This window comes from Haliotis cracherodii, unplaced genomic scaffold, assembly GCF_022045235.1.
Source record: "Haliotis cracherodii isolate W230 unplaced genomic scaffold, xgHalCrac1.p SCAF_12, whole genome shotgun sequence".
Classification (NCBI taxonomy): domain Eukaryota; kingdom Metazoa; phylum Mollusca; class Gastropoda; order Lepetellida; family Haliotidae; genus Haliotis; species Haliotis cracherodii.
The window spans coordinates 36,264,753-36,282,961 of record NW_027266267.1 but is presented as its reverse complement, the minus strand read 5'-3'; the positions used below and the strand labels follow the sequence as shown (position 1 = coordinate 36,282,961).

Below are 18,209 nucleotides of genomic sequence, written 5' to 3'. Positions count from 1 at the left end.
TATAGCTGGAATATTGCTGAGTGCGACACAACAACTAACACAAAAAGCTTGAACGCCACGTTATAAACCTCCGGTGACGTCATCCTATTGTTCTCCAGTCGGATGTAATGTCCGCGGGATTTTATATAATATCCCCAGGATTTTATAGGCTATTCCAGGCCTATTTGCTACATAATGTGTTATAATGTCCAGGGTATTTTATTAATACAACTTCCGTTCAGATTGTAACATGTAATGAAATACAAAATATAATGACAGACGTTTTCTTTATACTCCCGAGGATCGAACACGCAACCTCCGTATCCGTAGCTCAGGGAGAGGCAGTGATAAATTGAAATGCTTTTTGGAATGTCTTTTTCACCTACCGTACACCAGCAACAGATATTTTACGTCCGTATCCTAAGGTTCATGGAAAGTATGTTTGAAAGATAATAATGTTGATAAATGTTGTTTCAAGTTTCTTTTTTCGGTTTATATTAAGTTGGATAAAACACTTCCCCTCAGGTTTTTATGGTATTTAAAACCCTTATCCTGCGGATGCGGGTATTAAATATCATAAACCCCATCGGATGTGCTTTATCCTAAACTTAAACCCCATTTGATCTCATTTTTGTTTGTTTGTTGTTTAACCCCGCACTCAGCAATATTCCAGCTGTATGACGGCGGTCTGTAAATAATCGAGTCTGGACCAGACAATCCAGTGCTTGACATCATGAGCATCGATCCACGCAATTGGGATACGATGACATTCATCAAGAAGTCAGCGAGCCTGACCACCTGATCCCTTTGGTCGTCTAGTTACGACTAGCATAGTCGCATTTTACGGCAAGCATGGGTTGCTGAAGACCTAATCTACCCCGAATCTTCACGGATTATAGGTAGTAAGTGAGCACGACGTGCATTGCCGACTACCCCGGTGGCCCCGTAGTCCAAGCAATTGAGATTGAAAATAATATAAGCAAAACAAGATATATATCACTGCTTCATACAAACTTTATTTCGTATAACACAGCTGTACAATTGAGAACAATATTGTAATGGATAGATGAGGAGAATGTATTAAGTTCTGAAAACAATTGTACAAATAACTAGTCTTTTTTTAAAAATAGATAAACTTTCATAGCAAATGACATTGGACTAATTATATCAATATTCTACCAAAGTAAACCCATCCATATAAACATGTTTTTACTTTGAATGTACATCAGTAATGATCAGACGTTCCTGGTCAGCCTAAGGGGCACAACTCTGTATTGTTTGCTACTTTTAATATATTTAGTAAGATATTGAAGGTGCGTGTTAACGAAAGATTCGTCGGGAAACACTGCCAACATTCAGGATATCACAGGTAGACAACAACATTGGAGAAATCACAGTACAAATTCTTTGACTTCGAACAAAACAAAGGACTTCATTAAATCTTCATACAGTCCAACAGCTATCAGCACTTTCACATACACTTTGAGGAGTCTGACAAGATCTACATCAACCTCAGCAGCATCCATAGTTTATCATGGTACAAGGTATTGATACATGGACAGTAGGGGTGTCACAAAACGTCTACGTCATACGACTGTAAAACAGTTACGGACCACCCGATTCTTCACATTAGTAGAGCTATGTCAAAGAATAAGGTGCCCTTAACTTCTTTTGAGTAGTATATGTTGGTAACAATGTTTTGGTAATATATATCTTAAAATATTTGTACACTTCAAGGTTCTGTTGAACCAAGTAGGTGTATTGTACGGAGCTAATAAACCTAGAAACATCATCAGATGAACCAGGGATTCGAAGCCACTATCATAGGATCCTGACCTCCCAAGGGAGACAAGTCTGCACATCCTTCGCATACCATCATCTTGATCCGACTACCAACAAGGTGACCCTGGGTAGAATAGGTCTTCAGCAACCCGTGCTTGCCGTAAAAGGGGACTTTGCTTGTCGTAAAAGGTGACTAAAGGGATCGGGTGGTCAGGCTCGCTGACTTGGTTGAAACATGTCATCGATCCCAATTGCAAGGATCAATGCTCATGATGTCAATCATTGGATTGTCTGGTCCAGACTCGATTATTTTACAGACCGCCATCATGTAGCTGGAATATTGCTGAGTGCGGCGTTAAACAACAAACAAAAAAAAACAAAAAAACAACAAGGTAGACTCAACTTAAAACATGTTAAAATTCCATGATTTCGAACTATCTGCATTTAAAAAGAAATTGGACAGCTTTGGTTTAAGCTCTCACATTTTGGTTTTCATAAATATATTACACAATATGAACGTGAAAATAAAGAACGTTGACTACACAAACATGTTTTCATGAATGTTGAGGAGTTAGGTCACAGAATAGTCACCACCCAAAATACATGTTTCCGTTAATGAGATATTGGGAATGCACACGTTTAAAATAAGTCTTTTTGTTGCAAGAAAATAGTATATGCAGAAGAAAACTTTCTGCAGCAAGATGCACCATGGCCAGGGACTTGTCTTCATCCAGGGTTGGGTTACAGCATCAGATCATCTAGGGTCATCATTGCCACGCAGAACTTTCCACAAAACTACATGTTTAGTATGGAAACCTTTTAGGGCCATGTTTTTTTTTCCCTTGAAATTTCAACTTATTATCTTATAAATTCAACTAATGTATCTTGAAATTTCAACTTCGCATCTTGAAATTTCAACATCAATCATAATAAAATAATTAAAAAAAAAAAGGCCCTAAAAGGCTGCCATAGTTTATAACACAGCTTTCATATATCTGTTATAGCCAATTTTTCACATTTCTGACATGGTCAGAGCCAACTTAGGGAACGGTCATTATTACAGAGGAGAGTGGTCCAGAGTTTTTTGATGCATGAAAGCACTGAAAATAATGACCCCCTCCCTAATACTCGTCATATTTTAGGATGACCTCCCCATATCCTTGTAAATGTTTTCATGACCCTCCGGGAAAAGAAAATATGCAAAAGAACTTTATATTTTATCATACACGACCTCCCCAATAAGGTGTATTACCTTATTCGACGTAATAAGCGCCCTGCTCTAATAAGCGCCCACAGCGATATTTACTAATATATTTGCTGGTGAACAATCCCAATTAGCACCCCTTCCGATTGATCAATGTACAAAAGACTTATATATTCCAGTATAATACGCAATTAAATTCTGGAAAAATATATCTGTAGCATTAACCACGAAATTTATCTTTCAAGGCTGTTTTATTTTCACCAAAATAACATTCTATCAAGAGCCCCCATTTCTAATTTTGAGAGCGCCCTGGGTGCTTATTACGTTGAATACGGTACTTCTGATCCTCCCCTAGAGATGAAGGTCTAAATGACCAGTCCTGTATATCGTCACAATTATGGACTTGGATATATCCGACATTTCCCTCCTCCTGACCTTGCTACAGTTTTGTTACATGTGACGTCATTATATCGTTTCCTATCTGTATGATGTCGAATGTTCATTTAACCAACCATGATTTAAACCCAGTGGAAGGTCTCCAAAAGCATGTACGAAAAGATTAGCAAAAACCCCTTCCATGAAGCAGATGTATTGTCAAACGCATCAGTTTAGCAAAAATAACATTAAAAAAAGACATCTAACAAAGTGTACATCACACATTGAAATAAATGTGTAAGAGCAGAACCACCTGACTTCAAAGTAATTTTGGACGGGAATAAAACAATCACAAACTGCTTAAGAAGATGTAAAAACGCTCGAATAAATGAAAAACTGCAAAAAGGACGGTTAAATTCACATATTAAAACATGGACGGAATTCATAAAAGTGTATTACATTTACAGAAACATTAAAAAAGTAAAATACTTTCATTCACCTTTTTAATTGAAATTCAAAACTGCCGTCAGCCATGATTCAGACGATCCCTGACACTCTGAACCTGAACTTAAACCTGATAATATTTTGATTGAGTTATCATCACATATAATCAGTATTGCCTACTTCTATACTTATCATGCTTACATATCACTTGCATCTCATCACATATATATGCTCGTTATATTCACATCAAAGAGCACTTAAAGATTAAAAATATTTCCATATATTCAACATATGAAAATGTCATATAAAAATTCAATATAAGAAAAATAATGATGTTCATATTTACAGATAAATACACAATAATCACTAACAACTTTTTGAGAGGGTCCCTCGTGCACTCATGTCTATCAGTGTATGAGTGAGTGAGTGAGGTGGGTTTAAAGCCACTTTGAATGGTATACCTGTTACATCACAGTGTGTCAGCTTGATGTTGAAGGTAAGACTGACGCGAATTAGGCCTAAGCCGTTTACCAATTTGGTAAAACCCATTTGCCTTCAACTCTTCTCATGAGAACTCCTGATAACTCTACCTGGTACTCTTTGTAAGTTCATGTGGGAGCTGACCTGTGAAGATGCGGGGTAGAATAGGTCTTCAGCAACTCATGCTTGCCGTAAGGCAACTATGCTTGTCGTAAGAGGCGACTAACGGGATCGGGTGGTCAGGCTTGCTGACTTGGTTGATGCATGTCATCAATCCCAATAGCATGGATTGATGCTCATGATGTCAATTGTTGGATTGTCTGGTCCAGACTCGATTATATACAGACCACCGTCATATAGCTTGAATATTGCTGAGTGCGTCATTAAACAAACAAACAAACAAACAATCAAACACTGATGCGGGAGAAAAGCCCGAAGTGATGCATGTCACAGATGTTTACAGCTTCGGTGAAACCCACGAGCATGGGAATGGTGCTGACAAACCAAGGATCATATTCAGTCCGAATCTGGGATTCGAACCAATGATTACAGGATCCTGGCACACCAAAGGGACACAACTCTGCACAGGGTCGTTATTAGGACCGACCTGGATATAAACCCAAACTGTCTTCAGTTAAGCTGATCATGTTAAATGAAGCATATATATCTACAATGATCACACTAGTATACCCCCGGACCATCACATAAAACTCTTTATATACAGCAGAAAACTTAACAAGCAGATACCAGAACAAACAAAGCCTACTTCTAGTGCTCCTGGAGATTTTATGAGTGCTTCAAGCTAATACTGATTTCGAACAAGGAAATCACAGTCATAATTATGTTGATTATTATGCATGTTACTACCCTATAAATAACCAACATGGTGGAACAGTCATTAATTATATATCATTATTGTAAAAAGAAAATATTGAGATTTCACAAACATGTAACAACTGTTAGTATAATTGGTTTTGGCAAGTGTTTCAAAGCAAGAAAGTATGATTTGAAAAAAAAGCGGTTTCCAAAAATGACAAGAAATTGATTTGAGATCTAGTGGGATTAAGAAGAGCCATTTTCCTCTTAGTCGCCCGTTGGGAGTCTGGGTAAGAATATTCCCCCCCCCCCCCCCCCCCCCCCCCCCCCCCCATGCTGGTTGCACGAGGCAACTAAGGGGATCGGGTGGTCAGACTCGCTGACTTGGCTGATGCATGTTATCGTATCCCAACTGCGTGGATTGATGCTCATGATGTCAATCACAGGATTGTCCGTTCCAGATTCTGTTATTTACAGACCACCATCACATAGCTTGAATATTGAGTGTGGCTCTACAAAAATAATTAAAAATCTAAAAAATTATTTAAAAAAATAATAAACCTCTTTGTAAGTTTCAGTCAACAGCATATGAACTAACACCACTACACAACGCATTTCCACACACACATAGTGAATATAGTTACTAGCAGTTCAGTTCAACCTTGTTGCCTGTGTACATCACGAATATATACAGCAAGTTCAAACTTCAAACAACTTGTTTCAAAAAAACATCTACAATAAAGTCATGATAGAAAATAGGGCTGGGACAAGTCCAAATTTACTACCCGGGTACCCTCCACCCTAAACCTGACACTACCTGGGTACCCGCTGTAGATATTTAGAGATAGGTATAAACTGTCCGATTGGGAAATGTTTGCCTGTAGCCCTAGCAAAATGTATTTAGATACACGTGTAAAACAATCTGGTCACCCATACACTGAATTTACTGCATGGAGTTTTATCTTTATTCAAACATATAAAAGTCTGAAGGGATGGGTGAATAGTCAGAAAGAAATGGGAACATTAGTGATCACAGAGTTTTTGTTATTACCACTTCGGTGAAACCCACGAGCACGGGTATGGTGCTGACAAACCTAGAAACATAATCGGGGCGAACCGGGATTCGAACCCACAATCAAAGGGTTTTGGCGTGCCCAAGGGACGCAACTCTGCACATCGAATCGTGACGCCTTAGACGACTGGGCCACCCGTGCCCCCAGGTGTAGTTTGAACTTCCAACTCACCTAAGAATACATTTCCCATTAGGTTATTGCTTCGGGGGAGGGGAATATATTCTTATTCCAGGTTATTTCAAGTGTCAATAACACAGATAATATCAATCTCAACCTCCATAAAAGAAAATATCCAGAGCTCCAGATAACTTTTGGAGCAATTGATTTTTTACTCTAGGGTTTCTATTTTAATTGGGGTATTACATTTTTCATTGGTTAACCAATATTTTTTCACTCATCTATTCATCACTCTATTGGGTTTTCCCCAAATTAGTGAACATTTCAAGATCATAAAAAAAATGAAATAATGTTTTAGATGCATATAACTGATCTAAATATTTCGGCTTGAGTTGGGAAAGTAAATTAGCTCATAATTGTGTTTCGGAAATTAGCTCCTCTGCACGCATGCTGACAAAGCTTTACTGGGTATTAACGCAAGCTGTTTCTATATATTTGAGTTTTTCATTAAATGCATGCATTTCTGTACGCAAGTAAATTGAAAGTAATTCGGTTTTGAATATTTTGTTTGGTATTTTATGCCAATACGCGGCTTAACTGTAGCTCTGATATTGTAAATCATCAGGCCCCGTAAGCTCTTATCTCAATATTTACATTTACAGTGACGTATGTCATCTCCTTGTTAGTTGACGATTTGGTGCACTTTTTGACCGCACATTATACGAGTGCGAAGTTTTTCCTGAAACTTGTACCCAAGAGTGACTGAGTGGTTTTGAAACACTTTTAGCAATATTCCAGCAATATCACGGCGGGGGACACCAGGAATGGGCTTCACACATTGTACCCATGTCGGGAATCGAACCTGGGTCTTCGGCGTGACGGGCGAACGCTTTAACCGCTAGGCTACCCACCGCCCCCGTACCCAAAATGGGTGCACTTAACACTCAGGAGCACATGAAACACATCAAATTTGTATATCCGGACATTTGCATCCATAATCTGAAAACAAGAAGGCACTGGACAGAGGACACTAGGACACAAGGATCAACGTGTGAACAGTCAAAACGCTTAATCACATCATTGTTTCGGCTTACACCGACCAAATGTTTCGGCTTACACCGACCAAATATCCTTCCAGGAACTGATATCAAAACATCTTTATCTTTTACATGCATTATTTCCAAAAAGCGAAATTGAGGGCAAAAATACCCAAAAATAAAATCACACCTTATTCGGAAACATTTCTCAATCAAGACTTCGCTTATCGTAGTATCACATTATTCACATCAGCATTTAAAACCATTTGTTGTACATAAAAAATAAAATTTCAGTTGTTTAACAAAATACTGATAATTCATAAGAACTTTTGAATAAATATTCAAAATATATGATCAAAACATAGCCAGATCACACAATTATGCATTTTTGGCTGTGAAGAGGGCTTCGTAGGACGGTGGCGCCGATGGTGTGTTTTGTTCACTTTGTATTGGTGGCAAAGTTTCATTTCTGCCAAGGTTGCTTCCAAGAGGAGGCAAAGATTTTGCATCAGCAGCCAGGGGTGGGAGATGTCCATTCTGAAATGAAATGAGGAAAGTGTAATAATTAATAAAGCATTTGTTGGGGAAAACAGAAGTATTACTATAACCAATCTCATTAATATCAGATCTTGGTTCTCGCTGCTGCTAAACGAAGATCTGAGGACATCCCATTACGGTTCACGTCAGACAGACCTTTCGCAAACTCTGCACGACCAATGGAATTACTGACAAGAAGTCGACATTGGCCAATCAGAAGGCAGCTTTCTCGTGCTTTACAGCACTAATTTCAAATTGGCGACTACGCTTCGAAACATATTTTGACAAATTCTCGCTTAAAAATTTGAAACCTGAACAAAAGAACATTCTCGAATGGCTAATATATGGTCTAGATTGTATAGATTCAGTCGTTAAGCCCGTAACTATTGTTCCGAATACCCCGTTCTAAATATTCGAACTTGCATGATTAGAAATCACATTCCGACTGTCACTTTCATGATCTGGTAAGCGACGCTCTGATTGGTCGGATGAAAGGTCGTTCTGACGTGACCCCTAATGGGATGTCCTCAGATCTTTGTTTAGCGGTAGCGAGAACTAAGATCTGATTTAAATGAGATTGTACTATAACGGAATATTTGTTCTTATTTTCCCATATAAGGAGACAAAAAAATTCACAGTAGAACAAGATAACCTGTAGATTTAACCATGCAAAATTGAATCTGGAACCGAGTGCACAGTTCTGCATTTTGAAACCTATAATTGTATTCATAATTATATAAATAATATCTGTGTATAAAATATTAGCTTCCATAGTGATGTGGCAGTCAAATCGGCTGTTTCAACCACAGCTGGTTCTTGTGATTTGATACCACTGATTGACCAATCAGAATCATAATTTCAAATATATACCCGGTATTAAGGTGAAAGAATGGGTGTATATGAAAACCTTTATAGTTTTCTTAATGGTAATTTGTAAGATGAAAAAAAAAAAAAAAATACAGACAGACAAAATTGTGATGCAATACTCACCCTCTTCTCTGTGTGAGTTTGTGACACAATGAAAAGTCCAGAGAAGTCTGGCGCCGTGCCATTGTAGGAGGATGTGGTTGCATAGGGGAATCCACCCCCCATATTGTCTGTGTCCCCCATTGCCACGCCCCCCTGTCCACTGTCCGTCTCTCCCTCCTCCCCGGTCAAGATTCCAATCTGGAAGTAGACGATGGTTTGAGCACATTTAGATTTCCAGAAGCTTCAGAATCCAGAGAGAAAAGCTTACCATTTCCAATAATAATGAATTATAGCTAAAATGGATAGAATTATCATTAAACCGCCGCATGTTATCAGAAATGGGCGGGCCACTGTAACTTGATAATGCCCTCATATTCCTTGACGACAGGCCATTATTATTAGGTGACATCATAGGGTAAGGAAAGTAATGTCACGTTCAATAGTGATGTCATCTGGTTTGTTTTATAACGTTTCCATATTTGTAAAAATTGGGTCAGTGACATTCGTGTTGATTGCAGTAAATGTTTCAAAACTGATATTGTTGTTTCTTTTTATTTTATAACAAATTCCATCCATTTTAGCTATAATAACGGTAATGCTATTTTTCAGGGCATTATCATTTGCAGAAGCTCTCGGTCTTTTCAACTGCCCTCCTTCGTCGGGCAGTTAATGGAAGACCTCGGGCTTCTGCAAAAATGATAATGCCCTGAAAATAGCACTACCCTTATTTTAAGCATCTGACAAAGCAGTGGGTGGCCAATTTATCTTAGGAGCCAAAATCCTTTGTGCAGAGTTGGGTCCCAAGAAACTTATGATTGTGGGTTCGAATCTCGGTTTGCCCCGATTATGTTTCGAGGTTTGTCAGCACCATACCCGTGCTCGTGGGTTTCACCGAAGTGGTTAACGTCTGAGACCTGCATTACTTCGGGCCTTTCCGCTCACATTAAGTTGACATGCTGTTATATATCTGGAATACTGTTCAAATCTGGGATTTGAACCCTCAGTAAAATCAAGGGTTCCCGTCTTTAAGGGATGCAAATTGACGTATCTAACATCTCTCCCTACAATTTTTGTTTGATTGTTGTTTAGCATTGCAGTCAGCATACTTATTTGACACTTATCATGGTGGGTTGTGAATAACAAAATCAGGACCAGTCAAACCAGTGATTGAGTTTGGTTTTTACGCAATATTCCAGCAATATCACGGCGTGGGACACCAGAAATGGGCATCACACATTGTACCCATGTCGGGAATTGAACCCGTGTCTTTGGTGTGATGAGCAAACTTGTTGTTACCCTGTCTGGCGCTTGGCATTAAGGGGCTAAAACAAGGACTGGTCGGCTCGGAGTCAGTGAGCTAGCACTATAAGTGTTTAACGTACTATAATAGCACACACACACACACACACACACACACACACACACACACACACACACACACACACACACACACACACACACACACACACACACACACACACACACATGCACATCGCTATATAAGTGCAATAATCTTGGACGCGACGTTAAACCCCATTTCACCTCACCTCACCTCTGAGTCCGTTATAACTGTACATGTATATCTGACATGTTTCATTATCCCTATCTTACCTTGAGTAGTATACTTTAATCTGTTGCTTACCTGGGATGTTCTGATGTGGTAGGGGAAATTGGAATTGGCTGCCGAGGGGCGAGTCAGTATCTGGAAACATGTTTCATGTGTCGTGATTATCAAGTAATTAATATTTAAGTAATGAAATTGTGAAACTCAAATTTTCATCAACTGACATGTTTATCGCACTAAAACTAGGGAGTTTCCGTTCGATTTCTATGGGGTGGGGGAGGCTCTGGGGGTGGGGTTTGGGGGTGGAGGAAAAGATTTTTAAATGAACAGTTTGTTCTTAAATAGTTTGTTGACAGCGGAGAAAAAAAGGAAAACAAGGAAGAGTTTGTCTTGTTAAAACTAACTAAATGTCAAAAACTTTTGAGATAATATTGAAAATAAATCGATTGTATGATGCTGCTCAGTAAATAAATAGTCTGTTGGATACAGTAGGGAAAAAAGTAGACTGTTCTCCGAAAAAATCCCACCCATCCCAAACAAATCACATCGAGGCTCCCTTGGTTAATATTCAACAGGATGAAATAAAATCTATATCTGACGAGAAAGGCTAGAGTGAAATATAGATTGTATTTTCAAATATGATATTTTCAAACTTAAAACATGGCACAAGAAGGACATTAACATGGTTCACTTTTCTAGGACAATCTACGTAAGATTACAACTGAACCATACCAAACTTAATTTTTTCAGTCAACAAATTTATCATATTCCAGTATAAATCCGTTAAGCATATACCGACATTTCGGTACTTGCAGCAAGGACTCTACTAATGCAATGTCCTTTCAAAATGATCAGCCACCCTAAGTTCCAGAACTGATTACTTTTATTAATTCTGGTCATTGTCTCCTATAAACTATCAATGCCATGTTAAAATCCTATAAACCATGTAGCCATGTGCAACCCTGATCAAAAATGGATAAAAATAAAAAACAAAACATACCTTAATTGACGTAATAAGCGCCCAGGGCTCTTATTAGAATATTATTTTGGTGGAAAAACAGAGTTGAAAGATAAATTTCGTGGTTTATGCTGACGGCCTGACTGTTTATATACAACCTTTTTCCAGAATTTAATTGCCCATAATTAAGGGTGCATATAACACACGAGTGCGTATTATACACGAATAAATAAATCTTGTGTACATTGCTCAATCGGAAGGGGTGCTAATTGGGATTGTTCACTTGCCAATATATATTAGCAAATATCGCCGTGGGCGCTTATTACGTCGAATACGGTATAACATCATAATACTATTTTGAACATTTTCAACAAGTTGCTGTTAATATTTGCCCCAAAATGGGCAAATTTATCAAAACACCAAAACTTTCAACAACAAAATTCATTTAGTTGTACCACAATGTCAATTTGAGTTGGAATCTTGACATGAAGTTACTGTACAATGCTATCAATGGACTGCCTACCAAGAAGAAGAGATGGCCGACGAGCGACACAAACTGCTCGACACCGTTCACCGTCTTTTCTCGAGTCCACTGTTTCATCACATGCATTGCGATGAGGATCACGATTGGTCCAGCCCAGAACCTGAAACAACCAATAGAATGTCAGCATCTCCAAACGGTATAATGAGGACGATGATTGGCCAAGCTGATGACCGGAAACAACTAATGGTCTGTTTGTTTTTTAACGCTGCACTCAGCAATATTCCAGCTACAAGACCATGGTCTGTAAATAATCGTGTCTGGACCACACAATCCAGTGATTGATATCATGAACATCGATCAACGCAATTGGGATAAGATGACATGCATCAACTAAGTCAGCAAGCCTAACCATCTGATCCTGTAAGTAGCTCTTACGACAAGCATAGTCGCCTTTAACAGCAAGCATGGGTAGCTGAAGACCTATTCTAACCCAGATCTTCATGGGGAGAGTGATATATAGAATGACCTCAAAACTCAGAATTATGGATATCTGTCCCTCAGCACTGAGTGCTGTAAGTCCCTCGCCAAAGGCTTGGGATTATCTCTCACTCGGGATAGATCATCCATAATTCCTTGTACAGTTGTAGCTCGTGGTTATTCTGTTCATGTGTGGCGGCCATTGTGGCCACTGAATCCACCTACAAGAGTCAAGGATTCTTATGCTCACCACAATGTGAAGAATATGAAGAAAGGGTAGAAGAATGCCCCTTTGGCGGGATGGTTCTTCAGCGTGAAGAAAATGGAGTACAGGAACCAGACCCATCCAATCAGACGCATAGCAACCAGACCGTATCCAGGGGGGCTCTCATAGATGTACAGAACCAGTCCAGGGTCAAAGAACTGGAACGAGACGAGAACGGAATCTAGTGACATGAAATCATTTTGAAATATTATAATACTGCTACACACTTTCTTCTTAATATACGGGGCAGCCGGGTAGCCTAGTGGTAAAAGCGTTCGCTCGTCACGCCGAAGACCCAGGTTCGATTCCCGACATGGGTACAATGTGTGAAGCCCATTTCTGGTGTCCCCCACCGTGATATAAGTGAGTGAGTGAGTATGGTTTACGCCGCTTTTTAGCAATATTCCAGCAATATCACGGCGGGGGGACACCAGAAATGGGCTTCACACATTGTACCTATGTTAGGAATCCAATCCTGTCTTTGGCGTGACGAAATAACGCTTTAACCACTAGGCTACCAGGCCGCCATAGTAATAACTTTAATGCAGAGCTTTGACAACACTTCAGGGTGTGGAGTTGCCGCATTATCAACTTGTACTTTATCATTATCATTTATTTCACAAAATACACAAATATAATAAAGTTAAAAATGCTTGAGTACTGTGAAAAAGGAACCGTTGTGGGAACAAGAACAATATTGGGATAAAAATGAAACATTGCAGGAAAATTCGGCATGTGCTCCAGAGCTCCAGATAAACTTTTGGTGTTGTGGGTATTTCACCCATGCATTTTTAAATCACTGGGTATCAGTAATTCTATCTGGGTATTCAAATTTCTGTTACTCACTAGTTTTTACACATGTGGGTATTTAAGTTAAATATTTAAAAACACTATTCATCTAGTCCCTGCAAACTGGTGTCGTGTGGGTTCGAGAGCTTTATAGGACTCAAAAATACCACGATTCTTCCACAAGAAAGTGTGATGGCAAATGATCCTGATGTTACTGTCATCGTGGAGTTTGACAAGGTTGACGGAATGCCCGTTTATAATTTCAAAATAAGTTGCTGATTTGCTAATCGTATACGCAGGGTTACTTCACAATATTTTGATGATACGCACATGATTTTTTTTGGTAGCGCTGTAGTGTTCGTTGTGTGTGTACGCTTGGATTCTTTTTTACTGCATATTTCTGCATTTCTGATGCGTATTTTACGCAGATACGCAGCTTATCTGTAGCTCTGGGCTCACAACACTGAGTGGTATCATTCTTGCAGTCACTCTTTCAAATCACATAATTCTAATTTCAAACAAAGCACGTTGAGGAGACCTACGTTAGCTTCCCAAACCAGGAGAACGGAGTACACGACCCCGTAGATGCAGACGAAGACGGTGAGCTTGATGGTGCCGGAGGTGCTGAGTCTGCCGCGGGTGATGGTGAAGCCTTTGGCCATCAGGATCAGCATCAGCAGGTAGATGATGTCACTGGCCGACGAGAACACTCGCGCTGCAGAAACACGGAACACAGTGTTGGAGTGAGTGAGTGAGTGAGTGAGTATGGTTTTACGTCGCTTTTAGCCATATTACAGCAATATCATGGCGGGGGACACCAGAAATGGGCTTCACACATTGTACCCATGTCGGGAATCGAACCCGGGTCTTCGGCGTGGCGTGCCAACGCTCTAACCATTAGGCTACCCGACCGCCCCATAGTGTTGGAGACGACAATGGGCACATCGCTATGTTAATTGTGTTTGAAACCATGATTTCACATTCAACATATCAAATTGCATAACCCTAAAACAAACATTTGTACCAATATATCATTTTGTAATGAATGTTAGACCTACAATTGATTGTAATAAACTGAAACATGTTGCCATAATGTCAAAATAGTGAAATTAGTAGAACAGACATATCTCAATGGTCTAGACCATCCAGACCTCCCAAACCCACTATACAACCCACCTGGACCAGACACCCCACCACAAGACCTCAAAAACCCACCAGACCTCCCAAACCCAATATACAACCCATCCAGACACCCCATCCCACCAACAGACCTCAAACACCCACCAGACCTCCCAAACCACTATACAACCCACCCAGACACCCCACCCCACCAACAGACCTCAAACACCCACCAGACCTCCCAACCCACTATACAACCCACCCAGACAAGACACCCAACCACCAGACCTCAAACACCCACCAGACCTCCCAACCCACTATACAACCCACCCAGACAAGATACCCCACCAACAGACCTCAAACACCCACCAGACCTCCCAACCCCACTATACAACCCACCCAGACAAGACACCCCACCAACAGACCTCAAACACCCACCAGACCTCCCAACCCACTATACAACCCATCCAGACAAGAAACCCCACCAACAGACCTCAAACACCCACCAGACCTCCCAACCCACTATACAACCCACCCAGACAAGATACCCCACCAACAGACCTCAAACACCCACCAGACCTCCCAAACCCACTATACAACCCACCCAGACAAGACACTCCACCACCAGACCTCAAACACCCACCAGACCTCCCAAACCCACAAGACACTCCACCACCAAACCTCAAACACCCACCAGACACCCCACCACCAGACCTCAAACACCCACCAGTCTGCTCCACAAAACAAAACTCACCCCCTGGGATCTACCAGTGTCTATATATGGAGTTTTTGTGAGCCCCAGGCTTATGACAAGCTCACTGGACTTATATCATTGCACATGCTAAAATGCCCTAAGCCATTATAGAAGGGCATTCTAATGTTATGTGATGGAGAAATCAATCTGTTAATTCTGGGAGGGGAGAGTTGATTCTACTCCAAGAACCAACAGATTTGAATGATTTCTCTGACCATGTTAAGGTTGAAGTATAATTTCTCTATAATTTTGCAAAATGACCTATAGTTGAGTCAGTTTTACTTGTTTCAAATGCACGTTCAGAATGACCAATTTGTTTGTCTTTTAAACAATATTCAGCAATATTCCAGTTATATGACGGCGGTCTGTAAATAATCGAGTCAGCATCATCATAATGGCTTAAACTGTAGAAAGTCGACCACTGACAAGTGGAACGTTAAGTGTAAACCCGAAAAAATAAATAAATAAAAAATCAGAACAAAAACATTATTGATTAAAATACAAACAAAAAATAAATCAGAAAAAAAAAATAATAAACCCCCCCCCCAAAAAAAACCCATCAATTTGATAATTTCAATATTCAAACAGCCATACTTTTTCAATAAGGGCTTGCAATGTAAACAATCTGCATCCATTCTCAATTTGTATTCATACAGAACACAATATTTTTGTAAAACAACTCTGTTACTGAAGCTCACCTGCCACCTTGGTGCCCCTCTCCTCCCGGCCGGTGTCGGAGTACTTCCCGTAGGCAATACACATGAGGAACACATGAAACGTCCACAGCGCCACCGCCACCATGTACATCTTGTAGGTGGTGTGAAACAGCTGACGGTTCCGCAGCACGACTGTCAACATAGTCAAAACAGGATTAGGAAGCTATCAATACGCCCTGAAAGAGGGTCTAAGCTCCTCGACACTTGAATAGAATCACACGATTATTAAGTAACGAATGCTGCATGTGTTCTAATACTTATATTCAGATAACTATGTTTAGAATCAACATGCTTATAACGAACTTACGAAAATAACAAACTATTTCTCGGTCCCATCCATTTGCTGTATTTATACCGTATCAATGATTATAACTAACTCAGTCATAACAAACTAAACTTAGTGGTCCCTTTCAGTTTGTTATAACCGCAGTTTACTGTAGTTCAAACAAGCAGATAGCTCGAGATTGTAAATAGAGTGACCTCCCTTTCCCAAATGAAAGCAGCATGAGCAATGAAAATGTGGAGATTGGAACCTGCACAAGTGAATGCTTTAACCACTATGCTACCCTACCGCCCGGACCATCCATATCATGATTAAATAAAACAAAACAATAATGCATGGCTTACCCGCACACACAATGGAGACAAACAGTAGGCTGATGTACGCCAGGAGGAATGCAATGTTGATTGGCAGAATATCTGGAACAGATCATCATCATCATCATCATCACCACTATCATCATCATCACCACTATCATCATCACCGCTATCATCATCATCATCATCATCATCATCACCGCTATCACCACTATCATCATCATCATCATCATCATCATCACCACTATCATCATCATCATCATCATCACTATCACTATCATCATCATCATCATCATCATCACCACTATCATCATCATCATCATCATCGTCATCATCATCATCATAGTGATCATCATCACTGTCTTCATCATTATCATCCTCAGCAGCGTTATCATCAGTCATTATCATCATCAGCGTTATCATCATTGTCATTATCATCATCATCATTGTCATCATAATCATCGTGATCATCATCATCATAGTGATCATCATTGTCATCATAGTGATCATCATCATCATCATCATTGTTGATGATAAACATAATAATTAATCGCACAGGTAAAAACATGTTGCAACAATATAACATAAATTTGAAATCCACCATATTGTCTTTGTCTAGAAACAGACATCCACATATATATACATGTAGCAATCCTCATGACGCTGAAGGGGATCAAACCCCCGACCATCCACTCTCCGGACAGACACTTCATCCACTAAGCCACGGAGACGCTCTTTAGGTTTGGAAGACTGTTACAAGCAATAGGAAGATCATGGCGATGACTACTTACAGAACTCATCAGCAGAAAACTCATACGTCAGCTTGTCTTCAGGCTCTCCGTTGGTCATGTGCATGGAATACTCCAGTTTCATTCCCTCCACCTGCAACCCAAAATGCATCTGTCACTGACAAGGGTCCTGATGGGGTCTATTAATGTTTAAAATACCGACTGCCCGACTGTCCGAGACTGACAGAAGATCAGTTTTTTAACGTTGCACACCTGATGGTGGGTAGTTACAGTGACTAAGTTGACAATCCACCAGTTTTTTATCTTCTAACAAATAACCTGGGTATACTTTTTAGCAAAAAAAACTAAAAAAGACAACTATTGTAGTGTAGCATGAGTGAAATATTTTATCGTAAATTAATGTAAAATGTCCATAACTTGATACTATATCATGATCACTCTAAAATATAGATAAAAGTCATATATAATGTATCTACTGACACAACAAAACTATTCTGTGTTCGGTTTTAGTCGAACCAGTAGTCCCCATGTTTCCAGACAGACAGACAGACAGACGCTTTGCATTCACTCAAGTGAGGTGAGGTGAAATGGGGTTTAACATCGCGTACAAGATTATTGGACGTGTGAGTGTGAGTGTGAGTGTGAGTGTGAGTGTCTGCTTGTACTAGACTGGACTGATGCCGATATATAGTGCTAACCCAATGAGATACCATGCTGTAGTTTAACATGAATACCCCAATTAAAGGTACACAAATTAAAATAAACGTAATATTCACATAATATTCATGATTGTTGGTTTTGGCTCGTGTCAATCGAATCAGGAAAGAATTTTTTTTTTAAAAGTGATTTCTAAGACAAATTCGTGAAAGGAGGTATTGAGTAAGCTTGTCTCCTTTGTTTTCAGTGACTTTCTTGTCTTATAAA

General features: G+C 39.7%; 1 protein-coding gene across 1 annotated transcript in view; it reads right to left on the bottom strand.

The window, feature by feature from the left end:
- Positions 1-5,417: 5,417 nt before the first annotated feature.
- The window catches only part of LOC139458387 (transmembrane protein 145-like), a 51,351-nt gene continuing 38,559 nt past the window's right edge, over positions 5,418-18,209 (bottom strand). Inside the window, exons 5-13 of the mRNA XM_071239801.1 lie at positions 17,328-17,418; positions 16,567-16,638; positions 15,922-16,071; positions 13,893-14,065; positions 12,547-12,719; positions 11,859-11,979; positions 10,456-10,515; positions 8,835-9,011; positions 5,418-7,844 (exon numbers count right to left, since the gene is read on the bottom strand). Coding sequence (XP_071095902.1) covers positions 7,686-7,844; positions 8,835-9,011; positions 10,456-10,515; positions 11,859-11,979; positions 12,547-12,719; positions 13,893-14,065; positions 15,922-16,071; positions 16,567-16,638; positions 17,328-17,418 — 1,176 coding nt within the window. The 3' untranslated portion in view covers positions 5,418-7,685. The remainder of the gene's footprint in view (positions 7,845-8,834; positions 9,012-10,455; positions 10,516-11,858; positions 11,980-12,546; positions 12,720-13,892; positions 14,066-15,921; positions 16,072-16,566; positions 16,639-17,327; positions 17,419-18,209) is intronic.